This window comes from Pelobates fuscus, chromosome 9, assembly GCF_036172605.1.
Source record: "Pelobates fuscus isolate aPelFus1 chromosome 9, aPelFus1.pri, whole genome shotgun sequence".
In the NCBI taxonomy this organism is placed as follows: Eukaryota; Metazoa; Chordata; class Amphibia; order Anura; family Pelobatidae; genus Pelobates; species Pelobates fuscus.
In genome coordinates, this window is record NC_086325.1 from 71,230,661 (window position 1) to 71,254,894 (window position 24,234).

The 24,234-nt window shown below is 36.6% G+C and overlaps 1 protein-coding gene across 1 annotated transcript in view; it reads left to right on the forward strand.

Moving 5' to 3' along the window:
* The window catches only part of ATRX (ATRX chromatin remodeler), a 131,945-nt gene that overhangs the window by 29,144 nt on the left and 78,567 nt on the right, over window positions 1-24,234 (forward strand). Inside the window, exons 4-11 of the mRNA XM_063432062.1 lie at window positions 2,911-2,960; window positions 5,274-5,398; window positions 6,501-6,620; window positions 7,369-7,478; window positions 8,242-8,309; window positions 8,610-10,978; window positions 12,434-12,509; window positions 23,855-23,991. Coding sequence (XP_063288132.1) covers window positions 2,911-2,960; window positions 5,274-5,398; window positions 6,501-6,620; window positions 7,369-7,478; window positions 8,242-8,309; window positions 8,610-10,978; window positions 12,434-12,509; window positions 23,855-23,991 — 3,055 coding nt within the window. The remainder of the gene's footprint in view (window positions 1-2,910; window positions 2,961-5,273; window positions 5,399-6,500; window positions 6,621-7,368; window positions 7,479-8,241; window positions 8,310-8,609; window positions 10,979-12,433; window positions 12,510-23,854; window positions 23,992-24,234) is intronic.

A 24,234-nucleotide genomic window follows, 5' to 3' on the forward strand; every position in this document is an offset into this window, starting at 1 on the left:
GACCGCACGCACTCAAGCAACGGATGGATACATAACGGATCGTAAACACAGCATCCACACAATGGACGACAAGATCCGACAAATGCAAACTGCCCAGGAAAATCTCTCCAACCAAGTCCACCTACTGGACGACAGGAGCCGACGCAAAAATATAAAAATCAGAGTGGTACTAGAGACCGTGCCACTAGAGGAACTGCCCCACTACATTCGACGCCTAGTGTCAGAGGTACTGCCGACGAGACAGGCTAAATCTTTCCTATTTGATGGGGTATGCAGAATTTCCAAATCACCGCAGGCCCCTAGCGCAGATCCAAGGGACATTATACTCGGATGTCAAACAATGTCAGACAAGCTCGGGCTATTGGCGGCACTTCGGGGGAAGACCCCATTGGAGTTTGAATCATGCCGACTCATTTTTCCAAGACTTAAGCAGAGCCACACTCCTATGGCGCAGGGACATGCAAACGGTTACCCAAACCACTTCACGCAGCTGGAATAACCTACAAATGGGCAACTCCCAGAACCTTATGGGTGACTGTAAATGGAGAACAACACAAGGCCAGGATGGCCAAACTATACTGGACATATTGGGACTCTCAAGCCAGAGTAACACGACAGCTGCTCACCCTCAATCAAGGAAAGCAGACAAGGCTATAGTCTTCCGGCCCAGAGAGACGGGAACTCCCTTCGCATGATCCAATGGTCCAGTAACAACCGTATAGATCTGCTCTACCTTTCAATTTTGTTTAACCAGTTTATTTTAAGTTTAATTATGCTTTAGAAATTGCAAACACATTGCTCCCCAAAGGCGGAGAGAAAACCCTCACAGGGGGACATGCACACAGAGAGCCACCAATATCTAACCCACGCCGCGACTAGCGCTATAGCGCGACTTGGTGGTGCGCACTCACCTAGGCTCTACACTACATAGGATTAAAATAGATGTGCCTTTTAAACGGCGATGAACAGCGCTAACACATAGCCCTAGTATATCACGAGGATACATTTCGCCCTCAATGCAATCACTTGCTATGACATCCCTGCATATAATGTTATGCTCTGTTATGTTTTATCTTTTTGTTCCATGACGTGTCTCACAAGTAGAGAAGTTTCTCACCCTAACCAGCCTCACTTCTAAGCAGCACACATACACTCCCTATTACACTGCAAAACTGGCTACTTCACTTGGCTTCTCCTGTATACATGTACAAGCTTCCGAAACAGTACATAGAAACGTACCAGGTTTAAAGTTGACTCAAATGTTATGCTGTATCTAGAACCGTTATGTAACAAGTGCCACATTTACTCATGCTACACCACTGTTGTATTCTGATGTACACGAAAGAGTCTGTGAAAGCTGTTGTGGCAATGCAGACTCTGATGTATTTACGTGCACAACAAATTTGTTTTTTGTTTTTTTAAAAGAGCAGTTTGGCTCAAATCATATACAGCAAACTTGGAATTTAAGTGTTCTACAAGAAATGCCTTTCAAAAAGAAGAGAATATATGGCTCACCTTTGGAAGATGTAATAAAGTGCATGTCCGAAGCAAAGTCTTGCCTCAGGAAAAAAAGACTTGGTGGAGCAGGAGCCTTTTTAAAAAAAAAAAAAAAGTTAACGGGGCCAACAGTAGATTCAAAATTAGAACACCTCATATAAAGGCGATAAAAGCAAAAGTAGGAGGCAAGTTTTATTCCCATCAAGAGAACAGATAGTGTTAAACTATGGACACCCTGTAATGTTTATGGAAAAACTTACAGCACATTTCCTTTGCTTCAAACCTGGTGAAAGAACAAAACTTACTTTCAGAAACATTAAAGCTGCTAAAAAAAAGTTGTAGAAAAAGTTCTGTTCAAGGAACAATTTCAGGGCATTTACTCCAAGCTATTTTTTGCACAAAAAATTGTTCTTTAAAATTTGGCCTGTATTATTCGTAAAAAGGAAAGAACAGATGTACAGAATACCTGAAATATCTCTTGGAGACTATTAGATCAGTAACTCGTTTGCTGCAAGTTAAAACATTTTTTTGGTTATGTCAGACCTGAATGATGTATATTTGCATTTACCAATTGCAATCTCATCAAGAAGATACCTAGGATTTTCAGGCAAAATGTTACATTTCCATCTCAGAGCCCTGCCCTTTGGTTTGGCTCCGGCTCCAATAATTTTTACTAAAATTCTTACGCTGAGAGCAGCGAAACGAAGGAAACAGAAAATTTTTATGTTACCTAACCTAGATAATAAATTTTTTTAGAAGCAAGTTCCAGAAAATAGTTGGAAATAAAAATAAATATTCAGAAAACATTAATACTGCAAAATTCGGGGTGGATGATACATTCTTGTGGTTATGGTGCTTAGTCTTTGGCTGCAACAGTTTCTCTTTGAGAGGTTTTGGGCCTGATGTTTAACCTTAAACACTGTTAAAGTTACACTATAATCACCTAGACAACTTTAGCTCAATGAAGCAATTTTTGTGTATAGATCTTGCCTCTGAAGTTTCACTGCTCAACTCTCTGCCTTTTAGGAGTTAAATAACTTGTTGGTTTATGCAGCCCTAGCCACATCTCCCCTGGCTGTGACTGACACGGCCTGCATAAAACCAAAATGGTTTCATTTACAATCAGATCTTAACTTGCTTTAAACGTTTGTATCTCCTGCTCTGTAAATCGATTTTAATTGCATACAGGAGGCTATTGCAGGGTCAAGCAAGCTACTAACAGAACAGTAGTTAAGAAATTCTAAATTTAACAGAATTGGCAGTGAAGGAAGTGTAAACATTAGACTAATATTTACAGGAAGTGTTTTAGGAAGGCTGTGTACATTTTTTACATCCCTTTTAGCATATATATTTTTTTTGTTACTGACCACCCAATAACCTGATTCACCTTTTTTTTTTTATTATTTTTTTCAGGGAAATAGTTCTGAAAAATCAAAAGTTGTGGGATCATCTCGCTCAAAGAGGTGAGTTAATCGATGCGTGTTAAAAAAGTCACATTTCTCATATCATTCCTTCTGTAATCCTTTACGTTTACCAGTAACATGCTAAGCCCCCTCACATAAATTTAGACTTTCAGCGAACTGACAACTTTCCTTATCTTAATGATAAAGGTGTTCTGAGCCAGGAATTTTATTAATTGCTTAAGTTAGTGACCATGCAGAGAAAGATTAGACTAGGCTTGCAAAAAACAAGACCAAACTAATCCTATTACCCTTGTTTGAATTAAAGGGACACTATAGTCACCTGAACAACTTCAGCTTAATGAGGTTGTTCAGGTGAGTGCTACAGCTCCCTGCAGCCTTTTTCTTGTAAGCACTGTATTTTCATAGAAAATACAGTGTTTACATTGGAAGCTTGGAACACCTCTTGTTGCAGTCAGACGGCCACCGGAGGAACTTCCAAGTTCAGAAGCCCTAAAAAGGCCTCATTCACGTCTGACGTATTCACGCATGGGTGAATACTTCAGACGTGCTATCAGCACACAAAGCACTGTGAACGCGCTTTGTGTGCTGAGGCTGTCAGCACTGCGTGGGAGTGGCTTCAGCTGACAGGTCTGAACAGGCTGAAGACCGAGGAGGGGAGGATTCAAACAGTAAGTACATTTATTTAGTGAGTGTGGGTGGATGGATTTGGGTGATGGGAGGGGATGGATTTGGGTGACGGGAGGGGATGGATTTGGGTGACGGGAGGGGGATGGATTTGGGTGACGGGAGGGGGATGGATTTGGGTGACGGGAGGGGGATGGATTTGGGTGACGGGAGGGGGATGGATTTGGGTGACGGGAGGGGGATGGATTTGGGTGACGGGAGGGGGATGGATTTGGGTGACGGGAGGGGGATGGATTTGGGTGACGGGAGGGGGATGGATTTGGGTGACGGGAGGGGGATGGATTTGGGTGACGGGAGGGGGATGGATTTGGGTGACGGGAGGGGGATGGATTTGGGTGACGGGAGGGGGATGGATTTGGGTGACGGGAGGGGGATGGATTTGGGTGACGGGAGGGGGATGGATTTGGGTGACGGGAGGGGGATGGATTTGGGTGACGGGAGGGGGATGGATTTGGGTGACGGGAGGGGGATGGATTTGGGTGACGGGAGGGGGATGGATGTGGGTGACGGGAGGGGGATGGATTTGGGTGACGGGAGGGGGATGGATTTGGGTGACGGGAGGGGGATGGATGTGGGTGACGGGAGGGGGATGGATGTGGGTGACGGGAGGGGGATGGATGTGGGTGACGGGAGGGGGATGGATGTGGGTGACGGGAGGGGGATGGATGTGGGATTGGTGGGAGGGGGTGGATGGGTGGGGAGTGAGAATGCAAACACACTATATATTATATATATATATTATATATATTTTATATATATATATATATATATATTATATATATATATATATATATATATATAATATATATATATTATATATATATTATATATATATTATATATATATTATATATATATTATATATATATTATATATATATTATATATATATTATATATATATATATATATATATTATATATATATATATATATATATATATATATATATATATATATATATATATTATATATATATTTAGGAGGGGGGCGGGCACACAGCGCGCTGAGTGTCTTCATAGGGCGGCATTCAATGACCCTCTATGAAGAACGGGATAGGTGCACCACATCGCGATGACTCTTCTCTCAGAGAAAGAAATCACACACAAAAATATGATAAATGTAGTGAGTATCAAAAAAAGTGCTTGAAAAACAAATAAGCAAAGTAAATATACTTGTGTAAAAAAGGACCAACTGTCAGAACATCAATGGTAATTCCAAGATTACACGTCCACTTGAAATCTAGATACACTAGCTAATAGACCCAATACAGTGTTGTAAAGAATTATATATCCCCAAAGAAAACATGCAAAACAAATGCGTATTTTCTTTTGAGGTTTATCTAAATTATTTGTAGCGGTTTCATGAGGGCTCTTTTAAGCATAAAGGTATATAGGAGCTTAACCCGTTCACGAAAGGTAAAGTTCCTGTAAGTGAACTTGTCATCCACTCCTCCATTTGTAGAAAACACTCTTTTAAATGTAGAGAAAATGAATTTCTTGTACTTTAATATTTTTACATTTCTCTTACATTTACAAGCAAAAACCTAACTTGTTGCCAACCTGTTTAATCTTAAATTTATTAAATTGAATCTGTTGTTCATTGACCTACTGTATACGATTGCACACCCATAGAAAATTAAGCCAGAATTTTGTTTTGTTTTTCCGAACAGAAAACCTAGCATTGTAACAAAATATGTTGAATCTGATGAAGAACCGGCACAAGAAGAAATTGCAAATGCTGAAGCATCCAATGAAAACTCTGATCATGAAGTTGATATGGAAAGTTTACCCTTAGGTATCTTTATGAGATTTTTTTTTATATATTTTCTATATCCTTTACATTGCACTTCATGATTTTCATATGATACATATTTGTTTTAATGAAGTTCATCTGCCAGTATACTCATCCCCACTCCTTTAAATCACAGGTCACAATCAGACTTGAGGCAGTCTTGGAGTAGACCATCCAGCTAGCTACATGTGTTTAATTGCTCTGGCACCATGCCACAGTGATTGTATGCCAACTGCAACAGAAAAAGTTGATAGTGTTAAATCCTGACACAATTATGGCATGCATTGAGTTATTGCTGGAAGGTTCAAGCATTCCCGCAGTATTGTTAATCAGTCTGCACTAGCCTCGGATTGCTGTTACAGGATCTCACAACACACTTATACACTGATGTAGGCTCTGTACCTAGTACGCACCATGATGTGTACCAGGCTAAACAATACTAATTAGCATGTTATTTTGGTTGACTTTTTGGGCTAAACCACTAGTGTGTGTGAGTTGGTGTTGAATAGGGTTTCCTAGGGTAGTGATGTTGATCAGTATGGTGACCGAGCTGCTTCAAAAAAAGATTCTCTAGGAAACAAGCAAAATGAGGGCATGCCCATTGCTATACTCTGGAAATGCATCAGAATACAAATCGGGTCTTAAAAGTAGTAGAACACACAAGATCTGTGAAGTTCAGTATGTACGTGAAATAAATTAATTTACTACTAAATTCAGCAGAAATCATGAATGAAATGGCCAAGTGAAAACATGTCCCATATTAAATAGCCCATTTGCCATCTTGTAAGAGTAAAGTTTGGCAATAAACACTGAAGTGGTAAATGTCCCTTCTTCTAAGGAGACTTTCCTGTAAATAGGAAGGATAGTGCCGTGCTGTCCAATGCTCTTTTATTGGACGATATTTAATTATTGCTGAAGTACAACATCGTGTTTCTCTAGTTGCTCATGTTAATAGAATATATTCACGTTTCTAGTGTATATCTTCTGTGCAGAAAAAATCCTCCGCATTTTGTCTAGAATGTCTTGCTGCAATAAAGGGACATTTTTAATTGGCAAGACTACTTTTTGTAGAAGATGGTCATTTTAAAGCGTTACTTTTTTCTAGGTACTGTTGTGGTACAGCCAGAGCCTGTTTTAAATGAAGACAAAGATGACTTCAAGGGACCAGAGTTTCGGAATCGCACTAAAGTGAAACCAGATGTACCTATAGCTAAAAAACGTACAGGTAAACATGTGAATGATACTTTGCTTTTGAGTATTCAAAGAATGGCCTATTACAATGTAAAATAATACAATCTATAAAGTTTTATTTGAAAATTGTTAGACCATTCTTTAAAATGACGCTCAGGCCCACACCCGCTCTCCAAAAGGAGCATGTCCTAAAGATAAAATTTACATTATTAACATTGTCTGAATTTCAAACCCAGTCAAAAATTATAGTAAGGCATGCGGTGGGCTACTTTGTGTTATTGTTTTTCCTAAACTTGACAAAAAGCACAGTTACCTTTTTGTCAAGCCCACATCTGATACCAAGGATAGTAAAAATGCTCTTTTTACGGGAGCACCCTGCAATATTCAAGGATACTCAATAGACATTAGTGTTCGCGCACATTCACAAAAGGGAAATGCTGACGCCTGCCCCTGGCTGCTGAAGTGCCAGGAACTGAAGAGGACCAGCAGGGAAGAGATGGCAGGGCCTGAGAGGGATAGTTTCAGGTGAATATAACTTTCTTTTCCTGGCATCCCCTTGACCATTGCACTTGAAGTCTGTAATTGGACAGACACAGAAAGTCTGGCTGGTGTTAGAAAGGGAGGGCTATGTATGCATATATACATTGGTGGTATATCAATTGAACAGTGAATTTATTTTGTATTCAAGCTGTGGAATGTCCCCTTTTAAGTTAATTATAACATATAGCTTGGTAAGTGACCAAGTGACTTTAACTGCATGTGTTGATGCATTCTTTTTCTAGAGGAAGGACTTCATGGGATTGTCAGCTGCACAGCATGTGGGCAACAAGTGAATCATTTCCAGAAAGATTCCATTTACAGGCACCCTGCCCTAAAAGTACTGATTTGCAAGGTATAGTACAAATAGCTTCTTTAAAAAGAGGGGGAAGTGAACCTCATTCTGAATTTATTCAATCCTTTATGAGCACCACACATTTTCATAGAAAAAAATATGTACACAAGCAGTGCAAAAACAGTGTTTCAGTGCAATGTTATAGCAACAATTTTTAAGGCATTTTATTTGGGGATAAACTATTTAGTTTTCCCATCCCAAGGTCTCATACAGTTAAACATGAGAGCAGAAAAATAAAAAAAATTTTAGTCCCTAAAAGTGATTCTCCTGGTTGAGAGACTTTCACCTTTCTTTATCAATCCCCACTTGTTTTTAAAATTGGCGATTTATTCACTTTCATGTCTTGGGGCATACCGGACTGTCATGAGCACAAGTGATTTGGCTCTTATGAAGGGATTACACTACTCCTCTAGTGAATGAGATATGCCAACAAATTTTAGAACAGAGGACAAGCTAGCTTACGATGGATGATGGTAAAGGCTATATTTACAAAAATTAAGGCATAAGGAAGAGTTTTGCAGACATTACATTTTCCCTACCCAACAATTCCAAATTGTTCTGCTGGCAAAGTTAGGAATTTAAGTTTAGGAATATCTCTAGAGGCACGTTTAATAAAACCAATCTCAAAGGAACTTGGTCCACTTAAGTAGTGACTTACAACTTTGCTTTCTATTATAATATATAATCTTTTATGCAGTATTACAAATATTCACGTGTTTTGTTTTCGTTTTTCTTTTTTTTTTTATCTTAATTTTCCTTGTAGACCTGCTATAAATATTACATGAGTGATGACATCAATCGTGATGCTGATGGGATGGATGAACAGTGCAGGTGAGTGCACAGCATTCTGTGTGTGGGATTATCATAAAGATTTTTATTTTATTTTTTCTGGTTATTTTGCTATGAACTAGACTTAAACTTTACATTTATGTGATGTTGTCCAGGTGCAAGAGACAAGTTATTAAATTAAGTTAAACAAATTAAATAAAAAAATGAAAATACTTTTAGAGCCTTTCCCCATTGTGAATCCCAAATAGTTTTTAACTTTAATTAAATTTTTATTTTTTTGTGGAGTGAGTGGGTGGCTGTGATCAGATAATCCTAAACTAGTATGTTTTTCTGTCTATCCAGATGGTGTGCTGAAGGCGGGAACTTAATCTGTTGTGACTACTGCCACAATGCCTTTTGCAAGAAATGCATCCTGCGAAATCTTGGCAGAAAGGAACTGTCCAATATGATGGATGAAAATAGCAAATGGGAGTGCTATATTTGCAAACCTGAACCTTTATTAGACTCTGTTGCTGCATGCGATAGTGTGTTTGAAAACTTAGAGCAGTTATTACAACAAAATAAGAAGAAAATGAAAGTTGATGACAAGAGCAAAACTTGCGATCAGACGGATTCGGATAAACGGACCTGCAATGGTCAGGACAAAAAGTTTGATAGCAAATATTCTGGTTCTATAACATACGCTTATAAAGCACTGATGGTGCCAAAAGAAATGTTGAAAAAAGCAAAAAAACTAATTGAGACAACCACAAACTTGAATAAAAGCTTTGTACGTTTTTTGAAGCAGGAAGCTGAAAATTCTGAAAATAGTAGAAAAGTGAAGTTAAGACAACTGAAAGCTTTCAAGTCTGTCTTGGGTGACCTCAAGGAGGCCCACTTGGCTTTAGAAGAAAGCTTGGCGACTGAGATTCATTCAGTGAATAGGCATAAGACGTCAAAGAAAAGCAAAGATGCAAGCAGTGAGAATAAACTAAAAGAGAAAAAGTTGAGTGATGAAAAGCACAAAGAAAACAAGAAAACGTCTCCTACTGTGTGTGAAAATGCAAAGGTTGCAAATTCTGACCATGCAAAGCACAGAGAATCTACAGAAAATGGTGTAGCTTGCATGGAGGAGGATTTAGATCAGAATAAGGAGAATCCTGAAACAATGGATGAAAGTCCTAAAAGTACATGTGATGAAGTGACTGTAAATGAAACTGGCGCTGCGGATATGCAAGCAGAAGATTCTGATATGGATGCAGAGAATGAAGAACAAGAAGGCAATATAGAAGAAAGTGAGATCCATCAAGAAAATACAGATGCAGAGGATGGGGGGAACGTCAGAGATACAAAGGATAAACCTCACAAAAAAAGAGATAAGCAGAAGGACAGCTGTAAATTGAAGAGAATATCCAAAGAAGACAAGGGAGATACTGTAACAAAGGAACAGCATTCTAGCCATAAATCAGAGAAAGAGACTGTGAAGAAGTCTTCTGATGTAAATAGTGAGACTCTTAAATCCACAAAATCACGTACTCCTCAGAAAAAGTCCAAGGGTTCTGATGATAAATTTAAGCCCAATTCCAATAAAGCCCTTGACTTGGATATTGTGTCTGTTCCTTCTTCAGTGCCAGAAGACATTTTTGATATTGTGGACTCCGCATTGGAATCGAAAACTAACCAGAATGATTCTGAAAATGTTAGTTCAAAAGCAGGCCTTTCAAAAAACAAGAGTGATGGAATAGTGGCAACAACACCTGTTAAGAAGGAATTGATAGTAAAGCTAACACCAGTTTCCTTGTCAAATTCCCCTGTGAAAACAGACCAAACAAACTCTGCAAAGTCCTCAAAGAAGGGAAGTGATTCAGAAAACGAAAACAAAGGCAATGTTTCTTCCAATGAACATGATGAGCAGTCATCTGGAAATGAGGAAGAAGAATCCACGCTTAGGAGGTCACCTCGTGTCAAGACCACTCCTAAGCGACGTCCAACTGATAAAAAGCCCACCACATCAAATACAGAAGAAGAGAGTAATGACACAGACAAAGAAAAACCAAAATCAAAGCCAAAAAAAGAAAAAACTGTGAAAGCAAAAAGTAGTTCTTCAAATGAAAGTCCAAAATCAAAACTACCTAGTATTAAATCTGAAATCAAAAGTGCCTCTGATTCTGATGACATGCCGGAGGTCCTTAAAAAGGCAGCTTTAATGAGTAACAGTTCTTCTGAACCTGATAGCAGTACCGAGGCAAAGGCTGATAAAAATGCAGCGGCACTTAAAGAAAAATCTGCAAAGAAGGACTGCAAAAGAAAAAGGAAGAGCTCAAGTTCTGGTTCAGACATGACAAAAAGGACTACTAGAAATTCCACTGCTGCAAAAAAGAAACGTGTTAACCATTCAGACTCTTCAAATTATGACTCTGAGCTAGAGAAGGATATAAAAAGCTTAAGCAAAATCGGGTCTGCTAAAAAAGGCAAAAAAAAGAGGGCAAAAGAGGAAGAAAGTGGTGTATCATCAGAAGAAAAAGATGATAAAAAGTCTAGAAAAGTCAAAAAATCTCCTAGTCGGCAAAGCAATGTGGCAAAGAAGAAAGCTTCATCGTCTTCTGACATGTCTGAAGATGAGCAGGAGAACTTAAGCCATGATTCCGAAGATGGAAGTGGGGATGAGCAAAAGATTGTGCCACTGGTTGAAAATGAAATTATATCGGCTGCTGGATTTTGTCAGTCCTCAGGTATTTTTTCTTTTTAATAAGTATGTAAACACTACATTATTTAAATAGGTAATCTCTTTTTGGAATCTAAGCATAAGAATCATTCTCCTGGGTTTTCCCCTGATGTTATTCTGGTCACTCATTGAGGAAAATAAGTCTCATTAACCCCTTAAGGACACATGACATGTGTGACATGTCATGATTCCCTTTTATTCCAGAAGTTTGGTCCTTAAGGGGTTAAGCTCCCTCTGTCTATGGTGGGGATAGTATTCCTTGCTTACATTCTGGGTACATTGCAGTTCAGTGATGAGAACATTATGACAAAGAATAAAAGAACCTTATGTTCATTTTACAATTTTGAAGAGTTTGTGGAAACGCTGAGAGGTTTTTACTTTTCCAGTATTTTGTCTTATTTTTGGGGTTTTGGATTCTGGTAAGAATTTCCTAATTCTATTTACCATTAGGTATGCTAGGTCTTCAGAAGTAAATTATATGTAGGAAATACTGGAAATTGAATGAAGGATGAGCCCAGTCTTCACAACTTTTTTACACTGATAAAATGCCAGATATGATTTATGCTTGTAAATGGGCAAACCCTTAAATTGAATAAGTGTCCGACTTTAAAGACTATTTCAAACCATAACCATTCCATACTTGTTTCTCTTATGTTTAAGTACAATTACTACAATTGTAGTGCTTCATAATCAGAGCCAGATTGTAGCATAGGGCCTTGCATAGTTAGCCATAGTCGCTCCATGTGCTCAATTTTTACATTTTTAAATATTTTACACTCCCTCTCCCCCCCCCCCCCCCCCACATTGTGGTTATAGAGTACCTGCATATTAAATGATTGTTGTACAAAGGGTGATTAAACATACAAATGTAGATGTCCATGCTCAGTTAAGTTTGAAATTGGGTCTACTTGTACAAATTGTGCGTCTAAACTATTGCACAAAGGCACAACATAGAAAAAGTTGTACAGATAGTTTATAAAGGTTGAATATATATATATATATAATTTTTTTTTTAAATCAGAAATCAAATCCCTTTGAATAAAGTAACTTTGGTAGCGTGCATAGATCTCATCCTAAATAAAGTGACAAATAGTTGGAATAGAGTTTACGGTATATATGCGAGCATTTTACAAAGCATAAAGGAAAAAGAGCAGTAAAAGTTAAATATGTAACGAGTTATGAAAGTAGTTGAGGGTTGACTTGTTTACTTTTTATTTGCAGAATATATGTGTGTGTGTATGTATGTATGTATGTGTATATATATATATATATATTTAAATTATTTGTGTAAAAATGTATTTATTTATTTTTTTTCTTCTTGGTCATCAGAATATAACATAGTAGCTGCTAATTGCTGTTGGGATAATGAATAATGAATTGTTGCTTATGAAGTTGGCTGTAGATTGTGATTTTTTTTAATTTTTTTTTTCTTTAAAAGCTGAAATATCTTTTACATTTCCAGGTGATGAAGCAGTTACAAAATCAGGGGCTGTTGCTGCAGAGGATGAGGACGATGATGACGATGATCCTGAGAATAGGTATGATTCCAACCATACGGACTTAAAAAAGATTATAACACACCCTAAGCGTGGGCCCAAAGCAAAGCAACGGAAGAGCAAGCAGGTTGTACAAACCCGGACTTCCTGCCTTGTAAAGACTCGATTCCAGGCCGCTCAAATGCTTGAACGAGTGGCCAGCAAACCAAGGCCAAAAAAAAGAAAACCAATGAAAAAATAAAACTATAAAGTATTCACACACCTTGCATAGGGTGTGTTATAAACAGAGGCACTGCCTGTTTTTGTGTTTTCAAAGCTTTAAGGAAGGTATTGTTGGTTTGTCTCAAAAGATACCATGCAACGTGGTCTCTCTTCATTGTGGACTTCCATTATCTTAGTTACTTCTTGATGTTTTAGGAACAATAGTGCAACACCTTTGCAGTTGGTGAGAAAAAATGCTATATATTAAAAAAATATGATCCATCAATACAAAAGCCTTTTTAATTTTCAAGTTTAGGACTGGAATTGCTTAATCACCCACTCCACAGTTGTGGACAGAATTATATTCTCCACTACAGTATCGTAATGCACCAAAGTGTAATGAATACCTCTTGTGGACGTGTATGCAATCCTACCGGTTTAAATCAGTCATTTTTCAGCCAAGTTTTCATTTAGATTTCTACCATTTTTGACAAATACTTGGCTAGTTTTAGCACAGCCTGAGTAATCCCTAGAAGGGCTCTGCTATGACAACTTTTTGTGAATTAATGTTTTGTGATATCAGACAACACACTCCCTAACAAAGTGTGTAATAGATACAAAGGACTGCTTTTCCTCGGGAATTCACATGAAAACAGTTAATGCCCAAGTTGTTCAGTCCCAACTGGGTAGATGTATAACATTTGTGTAAAAATGAACAAATAGTAGCTGGAAAATTATGTAACACTTTTACCAACCAACTCTCCCTTTAAAAGCCATTTACTGTTTTACCGCAGAAGTAATTTGTTTTAATTGAATAACATTTTTTTTTTTTTTTTAAAGTACTGTTAGTGCAACATTTTCCGTAGCTGAATTTCTTAAAGTTTTGTATCTTGTGTTCTGACCACTTTTTTTTGTTTAGTTGAAGTGTCTGACTGAACACCAATCCAGATTCTTAATGTAGTGGTTTTGGTCCATAGTTGCCGTCCCGTTACTTTGACCCTGAAAATTATTAGGGGTTCTGTGAAATAGCAAAGGTTACCTTTGGCTGAAAACAAACCACTAGTGACTGTCAGACAGCCACTAGTTGCATTTGCTCCTTACATCCTTTGATTTTCAAAGGACTTTATGTTTGACGTCACCGTGCAAGATGACGCTGAATGTAGTTAATGCTTCTCTATGAGAAGCATTGAATTGGTGGATTGAGGAGTTTGCCACATGTTAAATGTTGCCTTGTTTCCACTGAGTGGATCGGTTCGGGTCGGTACAGTTTGGAAGGTTTAGAGAATGGTCCAGCCTATTCTGGTGTGCGTTTCCACTGCAAGTCAGACCTTCAGGGGCAATGCAGGGTTTAGAAAAAATGCTCTTCCTGTCCACCAATCAATAGATTGTATAGTAGCTCTGCCCTAACCGAACCATGCCATTTCCTATGGCCCTACATCTGAAGCAGGACCCTGAATGGTGCAGTATGGTTCGGTTGTATGGGCCACTTTCATAATGGAAACACTCAAAATAGCGAACCGAACCGTTCCGCTCAGTGGAAACGAGGCATTAGTGTCCTTAATGCTTCTCTGTGAGAAGCATTTGACTTGGCAAAAGTTATGCTTGCCTTCACTGGAGAAGGATTTGCAGTCACAGCACTAGAATAATCTTTTAATAGCTATTTTAAGGTGTTTTATTTGGGAGTGGACTGGTAATCTAATCATATAATAAAAACAAATATATTTCTTTAATGCACAGTATGATTTGTGGTAAAACCTGCAGAGGTTGCTGGCTGACCTTCAATCACTCACTACAGCCTCCTGGAATATGTGACTCAGCTTTATGTGAATTTAAAAGCAGAAACCTTTAGTTGGGCTTTTGTGCCAATTCACACACCTTGCCCTCAGGTGCCTCATCAACTGCTGGCAGTACACATGACCTCCTTGATCTGCTCTCAAGAGACCAGCATGGGCAATGTAAAATGGAGGTGATCAGTTATACTTTATGACAGCAAACCTACTAAGTTATTTTATTTAATACAAACTAAAGTAGATGTTTAATGTCAATGGAAGTACTAAGTAGAGTAAACGGTTTCTCTTTAGATACCACTGGCGTATCTGCCACAGTGTTTTAAATGAAGCTTTGTGAGTTATCATTAATGCCTTGAGCACACATTCTATAATTATTTAATACAACTTTTAAAGGCCCTTCATATTCAAAATGTGCAGCACTGTTACTACCTTTCCTTACACCCATCCCAACAGAGTAAAAACACTTTTATAATACCAAAATTGGTACACTGGAAATACAGCAGCTTTCTCCATGGAGAATTCTAGTCTATTTTGCTATATTGTATTCAGCTTTTTTGACCTTAAATTCGTATATCACTTTGAATTGTCTTTGCATAAAAGAAATTGTTCTAAATTTTAAAAAGAAACCCTTAAAATACATATTAGAGACAGATTTGGGGGAAATAAAAATGCTTGTGTTATCAACTGTTTGCTACCTCAAAGAAGATTAAAGGGACACTATAGTCACCTGAACAACTTTAGCTTAATAAAGCAGTGTTGGTGTATAGAACATGCCCCTGCAGCCTCACTGCTCAGTCCTCTGCCATTTAGGAGTTAAATCCCTTTGTTTATGAACCCTAGTCACACCTCCCTGCATGTGACTTGCACAGCCTACCATAAACACTTCCTGTAAAGAGAGCCCTATTTAGGCTTTCTTTATTGCAAGTTCTGTTTAATTAAGATTTTCTTATCCCCTGCTATGTTAATAGATTGCTAGACCCTGCAAGAGCCTCCTGTGTGTGATTAAAGTTCAATTTAGAGATTGAGATACAATTATTTAAGGTAAACTACATCTGTTTGAAAGTGAAACCAGTTTTTTTTTCATGCAGGCTCTGTCAATCATAGCCAGGGGAGGTGTGGCTAGGGCTGCATAAACAGAAACAGTGATTTAACTCCTAAATGACAGTGAATTGAGCAGTGAAATTGCAGGGGAATGATCTATACACTAAAACTGCTTTATTTAGCTAAAGTAATTTAGGGGACTATAGTGTTCCTTTAAGATAATGGAAAATTTGTGACAAACTTTCAATTCTTTCTTTTATTGATTACTCTCCTGCTTTTTGTAACACTTTGGTTAGCCGTCCTTGAAATCTAAAGTGTTTAACAAAAGACAACTGGAATTTTGCTGTTTTGTGAAACTTGTTTTAAAATGAAACAATACCATAAACATGTTTTCAATCTATGTCTCTTCTCCTGAAACAGTATGAGCACAGTTCCTACATAAGATCTTTGACTTTTGAACGGATACTGTGTTGTAAAGGATTTATAGTTCTCATGATTTCATTTTGTTATGTGATCTGTTATACAGTACTTACGTATTAGCATAAATCCATTAATGAAAAGTGTTTTTTTTTTTAATCTTTTTTTTTGGTTTTAGATTTGTTGTCTTTTAAAGACAGGGAATTCCTGTCCCTATTAGGTTCAATGCAAATAAAACCTAGCTGCTTTTTTGTGCCCACATATATCAGTACCTTCCAGCTCTAGTTCTTCAGCTGCTAGATTGATTGAATCTCCTTGGTCCTCTAACCTTCAAAGCAGACCAATGACTATGTAGGTTGTAGTTCAGCAGCTAGAGGTCCTGGACGTGAAATGAATAATATTTATTGTTCAGATTCATGGTGTTTAGTTTCTCTATGGGTTTACTGTTTGAGTGTGAGATGCTTGTGAAATTCCACATTAAGAGTATTGAAGCGCTGGTCTGACTTGTGTTCTCTTTTAACATTAGGTATGTATGCTGCTATTAGTTGAAGAAATCTAAATATATATCATATCTATCTATCTATATATATATGTTAATTTCTTAAAACGAAATATTTAATATTTTTCTACATCTGATTCTCTCAATATTTTTTTTGTCTTAAAGTCAGGCCCACTACCTGTGAAGTATTTTATTTTTATTTTTATTTTTTTTAAACTGTCCATTACTGAAGGAAATTAGGATAGCCATTTCCAAATCTTAGTTTTAAATTTTTAATGAAAACACAGCACTGGTTTATTTCTACTTTCTTACAACACAAGGTTGGTAAAAAAATATTTTGGTACACATAGAAGGTGCACACTCTGTTGCAAAAAGGTTCATCTTTAATATGCTTTTTATTTTTAATTATGCTTTTTGCATTGCATACTTGATTAACCAACTTTCTTAAATAATGAAAGGGACACATTTTAATATTGAAACAAGTCTTGCACATTTAGTGATAATACAGTTAAAGGAGGAAAAAATGTCAATCTTTATTCCTATTGGTGGAAGGCACCAAACATACAATCACAATATATCTGGAATTCAACTTGTGGTCATTGACCAGCATATCTATAAACTATAAACACAGCCATAATCAAGTGAGGCTCCCATTTCCCTTTTTATTGAGCATTAAGTAATGTGGTCTGAAAACTCTGCACACCTTGTAAGTGATTCTCTTATTTACATTATGCAGATTGGGTGATCCCAAAGCACCTCAGGCAATCAAACACATTGATTTGTATATTGTGATGTGCACGTTACTTGTATTACTTTGTAACAGGGTTAATGCTACAGTGCTGTGTACTTTATTAAATTGTATATTTTCTTTTACTTTCTGCTGCCTTTTAACTGGTAATGTTTAAACTGCAGTATTATTGTTGACAGGCATGTGGTGTTTAAAATGCATTTTACTTTGATGAATGCAATAAATTTTTTGAAACTTTTCTTGTCCATGCATTTAATTTTATTTTTTTTTCTCAATAAATACATCTCGCACAAGGTGATGCAAGCTCAACAGGGTCAGTGTTTCTTTTAAAGCTTCTTAAAGTGAGCAAGAAACAAGTTTTCTGGGTAGTGCAATCTTGTTCTTTTGTTTTGGTATTATTCACTTGTAAAGCTTTGAGAAGATAGAAATTTGTTTTGTTTGATCCTGACGTAAAAAATAAGTAAATATTGAACAAAATATACCATAACACTGACCAAAAAAAACCTGCAAAGTAATGATTTTAATTGCGTTTATTTTATTTTTTTGTACTTGATATTTTTAAAATAATTACTGGAGTGAAAGTAACATTTAATTTTTTTTTTTTTTTTCATTCTACAAAAACATTTATACAACTATAACTCAAACATTTCAAAGCAAATATTATGACTGTAACATTGAAGATATTTCACAGTGAGTTGCAGTATTAAACATTTAAAAATAGCAGACACAGGTCCTACTACTCCAGGGTGGATAAATAGATTTTGAAATTAATTTAAAAAAAAAATCTTAATCAGTATTTTTTTATTTTTCAAACACACAAAATTTAAAGTAACAGTCCAGGCACCATAACTTCATCAGAATGACGTTGTGGTGCAAGAATTTCCCCAGGCGCTGGATTATCTCAAGGGGCTAAATTGTTAAAGTATGATTTAAACCCAAAGTGGTGACTCCGATGCCCATCTCCTTTTGCTGCAGTTTGATGCCCACAACAGGAAGCCGTGGACAGGGACAATACTGATAGGCTGAGTGCATCAGAGTGTGAGAAAAATATGTAAGTTTCTAATGCTATTTTGTGAATGGGTAGCTACAGGGATACTAAGATTGTGTGCGGTGCCACTGTCCGAGATTCTGGATTCGAAGCTGAAGGAGATGGGCAGAGCGATCTGGCATAATACTCCGCACTTTAAGGTTAAACCGTGCGTTAACAGTATAACCCCTTCAGGTAAGCAGGCACCTGTGGACCTCCTTACACCATAACTTCATTCTGATGAATTTGTTATGGTGCCTGGAGTAATGTAATTCAGATTTATTTTATATAATGCTTCATCTAAAGTTTTCTTAATATACCTTAGTCCATATGTTATTAATCATGAAATAGGGGTGTGTGTATATCTCTCTCTCTCTCTCTCTCTCTCTCTCTCTCTGGACTATATCCACGTAATGTTTTCATTTATTCAATAAATTAATTTCATTAATTCAATTAAATTCATTCACAATGCAATGTTCTCCCAGAGACTCTTGAAAAGTTTTTTTTCCATCTAGAAGGTATTACAGATGCTTGAATTTGCTGTTCTCAAAACATACATCAGTCCTCTTGCTCTGCAAATTTATGTACTCAGAAACTCCACCTTGCCTCTTAAGTGTTTAGATTCGAGAAGTTTAACAAATAGACCATTCTTGGAGTAGGATAGATGTGCACAAGATGCCAAGTGTGGGGACGGGTAAGCAGTAAAAATTAGTTTTGGGATGTTAGTGTCTATAGCTTGAGGCTCATTTCCTACCTTGAAGAAAGAACTTATAACGCCAGTGAAAAGAGCTTTAGGGAGTATTTTAATGAAGTTCCTCTACCTATGGGTAGATCAGGCATGCTTGCCAAATGCCCACAATATAACAAATGAAAGGCCTGATTAAGTTATTTTAAAAATTTAAACCACCTTCTGGTTACATAGAAAACCATGGTTTAAATCAAATATTACTAAATAGTGATTTAAATAGACTTGATCTAAATTATATCCACCCTGTCCAACACACAAATAAAATATATCTGGTTCTTGCATCAATAATCAAAGCAAAAACTACCATAAATTACAAAAGAAAAGCAGATGGTCATTCAAGGGATCTACAAGTTGGTCGTCAGATGATTTTAATAGTTCAGTTCAAATTTTAAAAGGAAAAATTTAAATGGGCACTCTTTATACTCTAAGCGGCTGTTCTCTGAGGCTGTCCCACTTTTAGGAGTTTTGGTTTGCAATGCCTTGAGTGCCCCAGACTTATGAACTCTGGATCTTCTTCACAGATATCTATATATATCTCAGAAGTCAGTACTTCTGTAGATCTGATATCCGTTCTGTACCTCGTCTTTGATGGATTGTCGACTGATGCTCCTCAACCAATGAATGCTGTCAAAATTAGGCAACCTTAATATTCCTAACTTTAGAAGGGGGAAGCTCTTCTTTAGCGATAACTGTCAAGAGAGACTGACCTTTGAGTATCTGGGAGACGAGATTAAAAAGGATTTAACTCTTTAAAGCTCCTGGCGCCATGACTATTACATTGCTGTGTAGTAGTTATAGGATTCTTAAAGGGTACCACTTTTAAATTGTTCTGATAGCTGATAACCAGTGGTCTCTGTTTTTGTTGGGTGGATTGTAGACTGGCTAATCTGGCAACAAGTATAAAACACTACAACAAATTGCCCTCAACATGATGATGGATACATAGGATAATGCCCTATCTATCCAGAAGTATTGGGGAGAATGGTGTTATTTCTCAAGTCATTATTCTGGACTATGCTGAGAAATCCTGCATTTTGGATATGGAGTAGGCTAGGCTATTTCTTAATCATGAAGATTTACATGCTAATACTCATGATCACTGTTTTGATTTGCATAAAGGGAAGGCTGATGGTCACCAAAAAATAGTCTCATAGCTTATATTTTCTTCGGTGAAGATGGAGATAAAGGTGTGTGTGTGTGTGTGTATATGTATATATATGTATGTATATATATGTATGTATATATATGTATGTATATATATATATATTATACACATAGTTATGTTTTACTATTGATAATTTCTCGGTACGGTTGTTCTGATTTATAAAGAGCTAACATGTTCAACAATGTGTTAGATAAATTCCACTTTATGAGCATATTATGAATTATTTATTTAGTTTTTTTTTCTTTAAATTTTTTTGGCAAGTATTTATATATATATATATATATATATATATGTGTGTGTGTGTGTGTGTGTGTGTGTGTGTGTGTGTGTGTGTGTGTAATATTATATATATATATATATAATTTTTTTTTTTTTTTAACACTTTAAAAAAAAGTCCAGATTTAAGTAGAAATCGTCACATTTAAAACAGAGGGCAGTAACACCTCTGTAGCTGTCTAGGATAGCCAGAAAGATTTTTCTCTGCAGAGCTGACCGAAGTGGCAGTCGTGCTGGGCTACATAGCGCCTACCTCACCCTTCTCAATGAGATGCACTAGAAAGCCATGATCCCACGCACTTGCGGCTCCAGTCCAAAGGCTGAATGAGAAGCCTCTTACTAGTCAATTCCTTTGCACGTAAAGCAGAAGTCTGCTTTGGTTAAAAAGGGGCTTACAAAGGTTGCAGTCATCAGGTCAGTTGTTTTTTGTAAGCTGCCCCCCCCCCCCCCCCCCATCTTTCTTTGTATATCCCAAAGAAGACTTGCAAGAACTTTATTTTTTTTGTAAAGTAAGTAAAATAAAATAGGGGAAATAAAGGAACACTCAGTTTTATTTTAATAAACTTTCCAAGCACGAAAACTGTAGTGTGTTCTTGTGGTGCCCTGGCACTCCTTTTTTTTCTTCTTGCATATAGTCTACTGGATGCTACTCCCCATCTCCTCTTAGCAAGTAAAGGCTGGAAGCTCCTGCAGTGCAGTCTAGCTCACTGCTGCAACTACCACCTAGAGTGAAACCAGAAGTGTTGCCTGGTGCACCACAGTTAAGAAATCAAACCATTGCCAAATGGTGTGGCTACTTACATTGACGTGGGGCAGGGGTTGCTAGGACACATTTTTAGAAATTTGTACTTTAAACTTAGTTTTTCTTTTTTAACAGACATTAACTTGCATTGTTAAGGGTCTCTAATAAGTTCTGAATTTATATTTTATGTATATCAGATTTTTAAACTTGTTATGCCACATATTCAAAAGAGACTTATGATCTTGATCTTATTAGGTACTCACTGCCCTGATTTCTACAACACCTTGCTCATTAGGTGCAGTCCTCTCAATATCATGTACTTCTGGACTGTAAATCGGAAACCTTATTAAAATCTAAATGAAAAAGGTGCAATTATCCCATACTTATCCTGACAAATTGTATTGAATATTTACAATGCATCTAATCATATTGTATATACATGCAAAAATAACTACATATAGAAACTTAAAACAATACTCAACTATTAGCACTTTTTAATCTTAATTGCTCAAATAAGTGGTGATCATGTTGTACTGAATGGATCACCAGTATACTAGCCTAGACTTTAGAAGTGGTAGCATGTATTCCAGTAATTAAGTGGACTATCTTTCTTTGGGTCTACTGACCTATTTCTGCTATATTTTATTTTTATAAATACTGTAAAGTTAAAATGTCAAAAAAAAAAAAATCAAATTAAATACGGTACATGTTTTATGGAAGGCAAAGTAGTACATTTTATCTAAGCACACATGTAAATTTATATTAAGACTTCCCTCTAACATTTTTATTCTCAAGCAGTCCTGATACCTTAGAATATTTTATAGACCATAAAATACCGGTGTATATACTTTTGTAACAGTTAAAATATACTTTTATTTATTTTTTATATTCCACTGATTTCTCATTCAGCTGTTTTACATTAAATTGGCAAAGTTATGTAGTTTTACCTCTCTTCAAAGAAGAGCCACATTCTATTTCCTACCTTCTTAACAAAGGACTAAAACTGTAGATTCAGTCTATACTATGGAGGGACAACATAGTTTAGTCACCATTTGTTTTTCGGTGACCGATCAGGTCCAAACTCCTTCTACACATGCTATATTGCAGTTTCCATTATCGTGAAGGTAATGTATGGAACACTCCTTAGTAACCGCACATATTTTCCTGTTTGTGTTGGACATTGCCCACTCCGAGGCCTTTTCAGAAGTTTTGTGGACCTATCTTAGACTTGTTACAAATCTTTAAGAAGTCTATAAGAGGCCAGTGCCGCAGTACATGCACAGCTGGTGAGTTGAGTGTTAGTCTGCTTGGCTCAGAGAGTATGCCTGGCTTTCTTCAATTCTCCTTTAAACTATATTTTAAAGTAAGCAAGGTATTATAAAAGTGATTCCACTTGAAATTGACATTCTATAAAATAAGCCTACATGGGCATGCAGTTTAACCCTAAGGCATGTCACCATGTTAAAGTGCTTTAGAAAACTGGAGTGTTCCTTTCATTCTTGATCATTAAATCAGATCACTTGTGATTTTAAAAAAATCTATATATTGCAAAATTCTGAACAGTTTATAGGGTGCACTATATCTTTGAACTTGTATGGGGGAAGTTTACAATAAACTGAACTTCTTTTTGCCGCCATCTTCTGCGTAATTCCTGGCAGTCTCAAACTGTGTCCAATCTTGTGTTAGAAACCAGAATATACAGAAACTGCTTATGGAAGACCGCAAGCTGGGTGACGTTAACAAGAGCCAATGCAATTTTTCTCTCCCATACATAAAACAAGTATTGGCATCTTGCGCATTAGAAGAGAACATGCATATAAATGTCTGAGGTGAAATGGAATTTAAAGTTACATCACAACATTCGTATTTTAATAATTTTCTATATTAAAAAAAAAATCTGTCTTTTCCTTCAGCTGGTGCATTCACTTGGGTGGTTTTAAAATACTGTCATTGTAATAGTCTAATTCTAACATTGTATAATATTTGCATTTACTGTCAGAATTTTCCAACCAAAAATGTTCTAGTGTTACCATCCAATTTATCAATCTTTCAATACCATATCTAAAGTTTTTAATTATACTACTTTGAAATATAAATGTCTTTTTTTTTTTTTTTTTTTTTATTGTTGATAATCATGGGCAGTAAGACCCTATTCCATACCGTTCTGTTTTAAAGGAAATGTTAATAGCGTATTTGTACTTATCACTTGGCAAAATAAACACACAAAATGCCTAAATCTCTAGATATGTGAAATAACTATAAACCACATAAGGAAAGTTTCATTCTCTATCTCTATTATTCTCATACAAATTCAGATTTCAAGAGATTTAAAACTTACTCCATAATAGCTGTATTGCAGTATGAAGTTATCAAAACCACCTCTAGTCTGTTTGTAATGCTGGCATATACCATGCCTCTGCAAATTAGAAGAATTCAATAAATGCAGGGTTTATCATGGTTAATGGTTGGGCGATTTGTAATTTATTTATTTTTTCAGTGATTTAAAACAAATTGTGGCAATGATGTTAAATAGACTGCAAATTTACAAATACATTAATTTAGACTTGTCTTTGACTGAGAGTGGATAGTGCATGCATATTACATTAACCTTTTTCAAACCACCTTCTGAAAATCATTGACATTCATAATTTATCATGTTCATAACAATTGTTTTGTTTGTCAGCGCCTTAGATTGTGAATCTCAAAATAATTTTTTTTTTCTTCACTTCATAGGATTGCTAAGAAAATGCTTCTTGAACAAATTAAGGCCAACCTTTCCTCTGATGAAGAAAATGATTCTTCTGATGATGAACCTGAAACAGACAAAAAGGCAGCAGTGAAAGCATCTGCTAAAGCGGAAGATAATGAGGGTAAATATGTACAAATAAATGTTTTAAGTGTTTTTTGTTTTGTTTTTTTCCTCTTATTCTTTCACTGTCAGAGGTTTCCTTTTGCAGATTATATTAAATATTTTCTTACTTAACCCCTTGAGGACCAAACTTCTGGAATAAAAGGGAATCATGACATGTCATGTGTCCTTAAGGGGCTAAAGTGACTGTAGGCAGTTTAACCAGTTCATCTCATTGAATTGGTTACAGTGCCTGGAGTTCTTT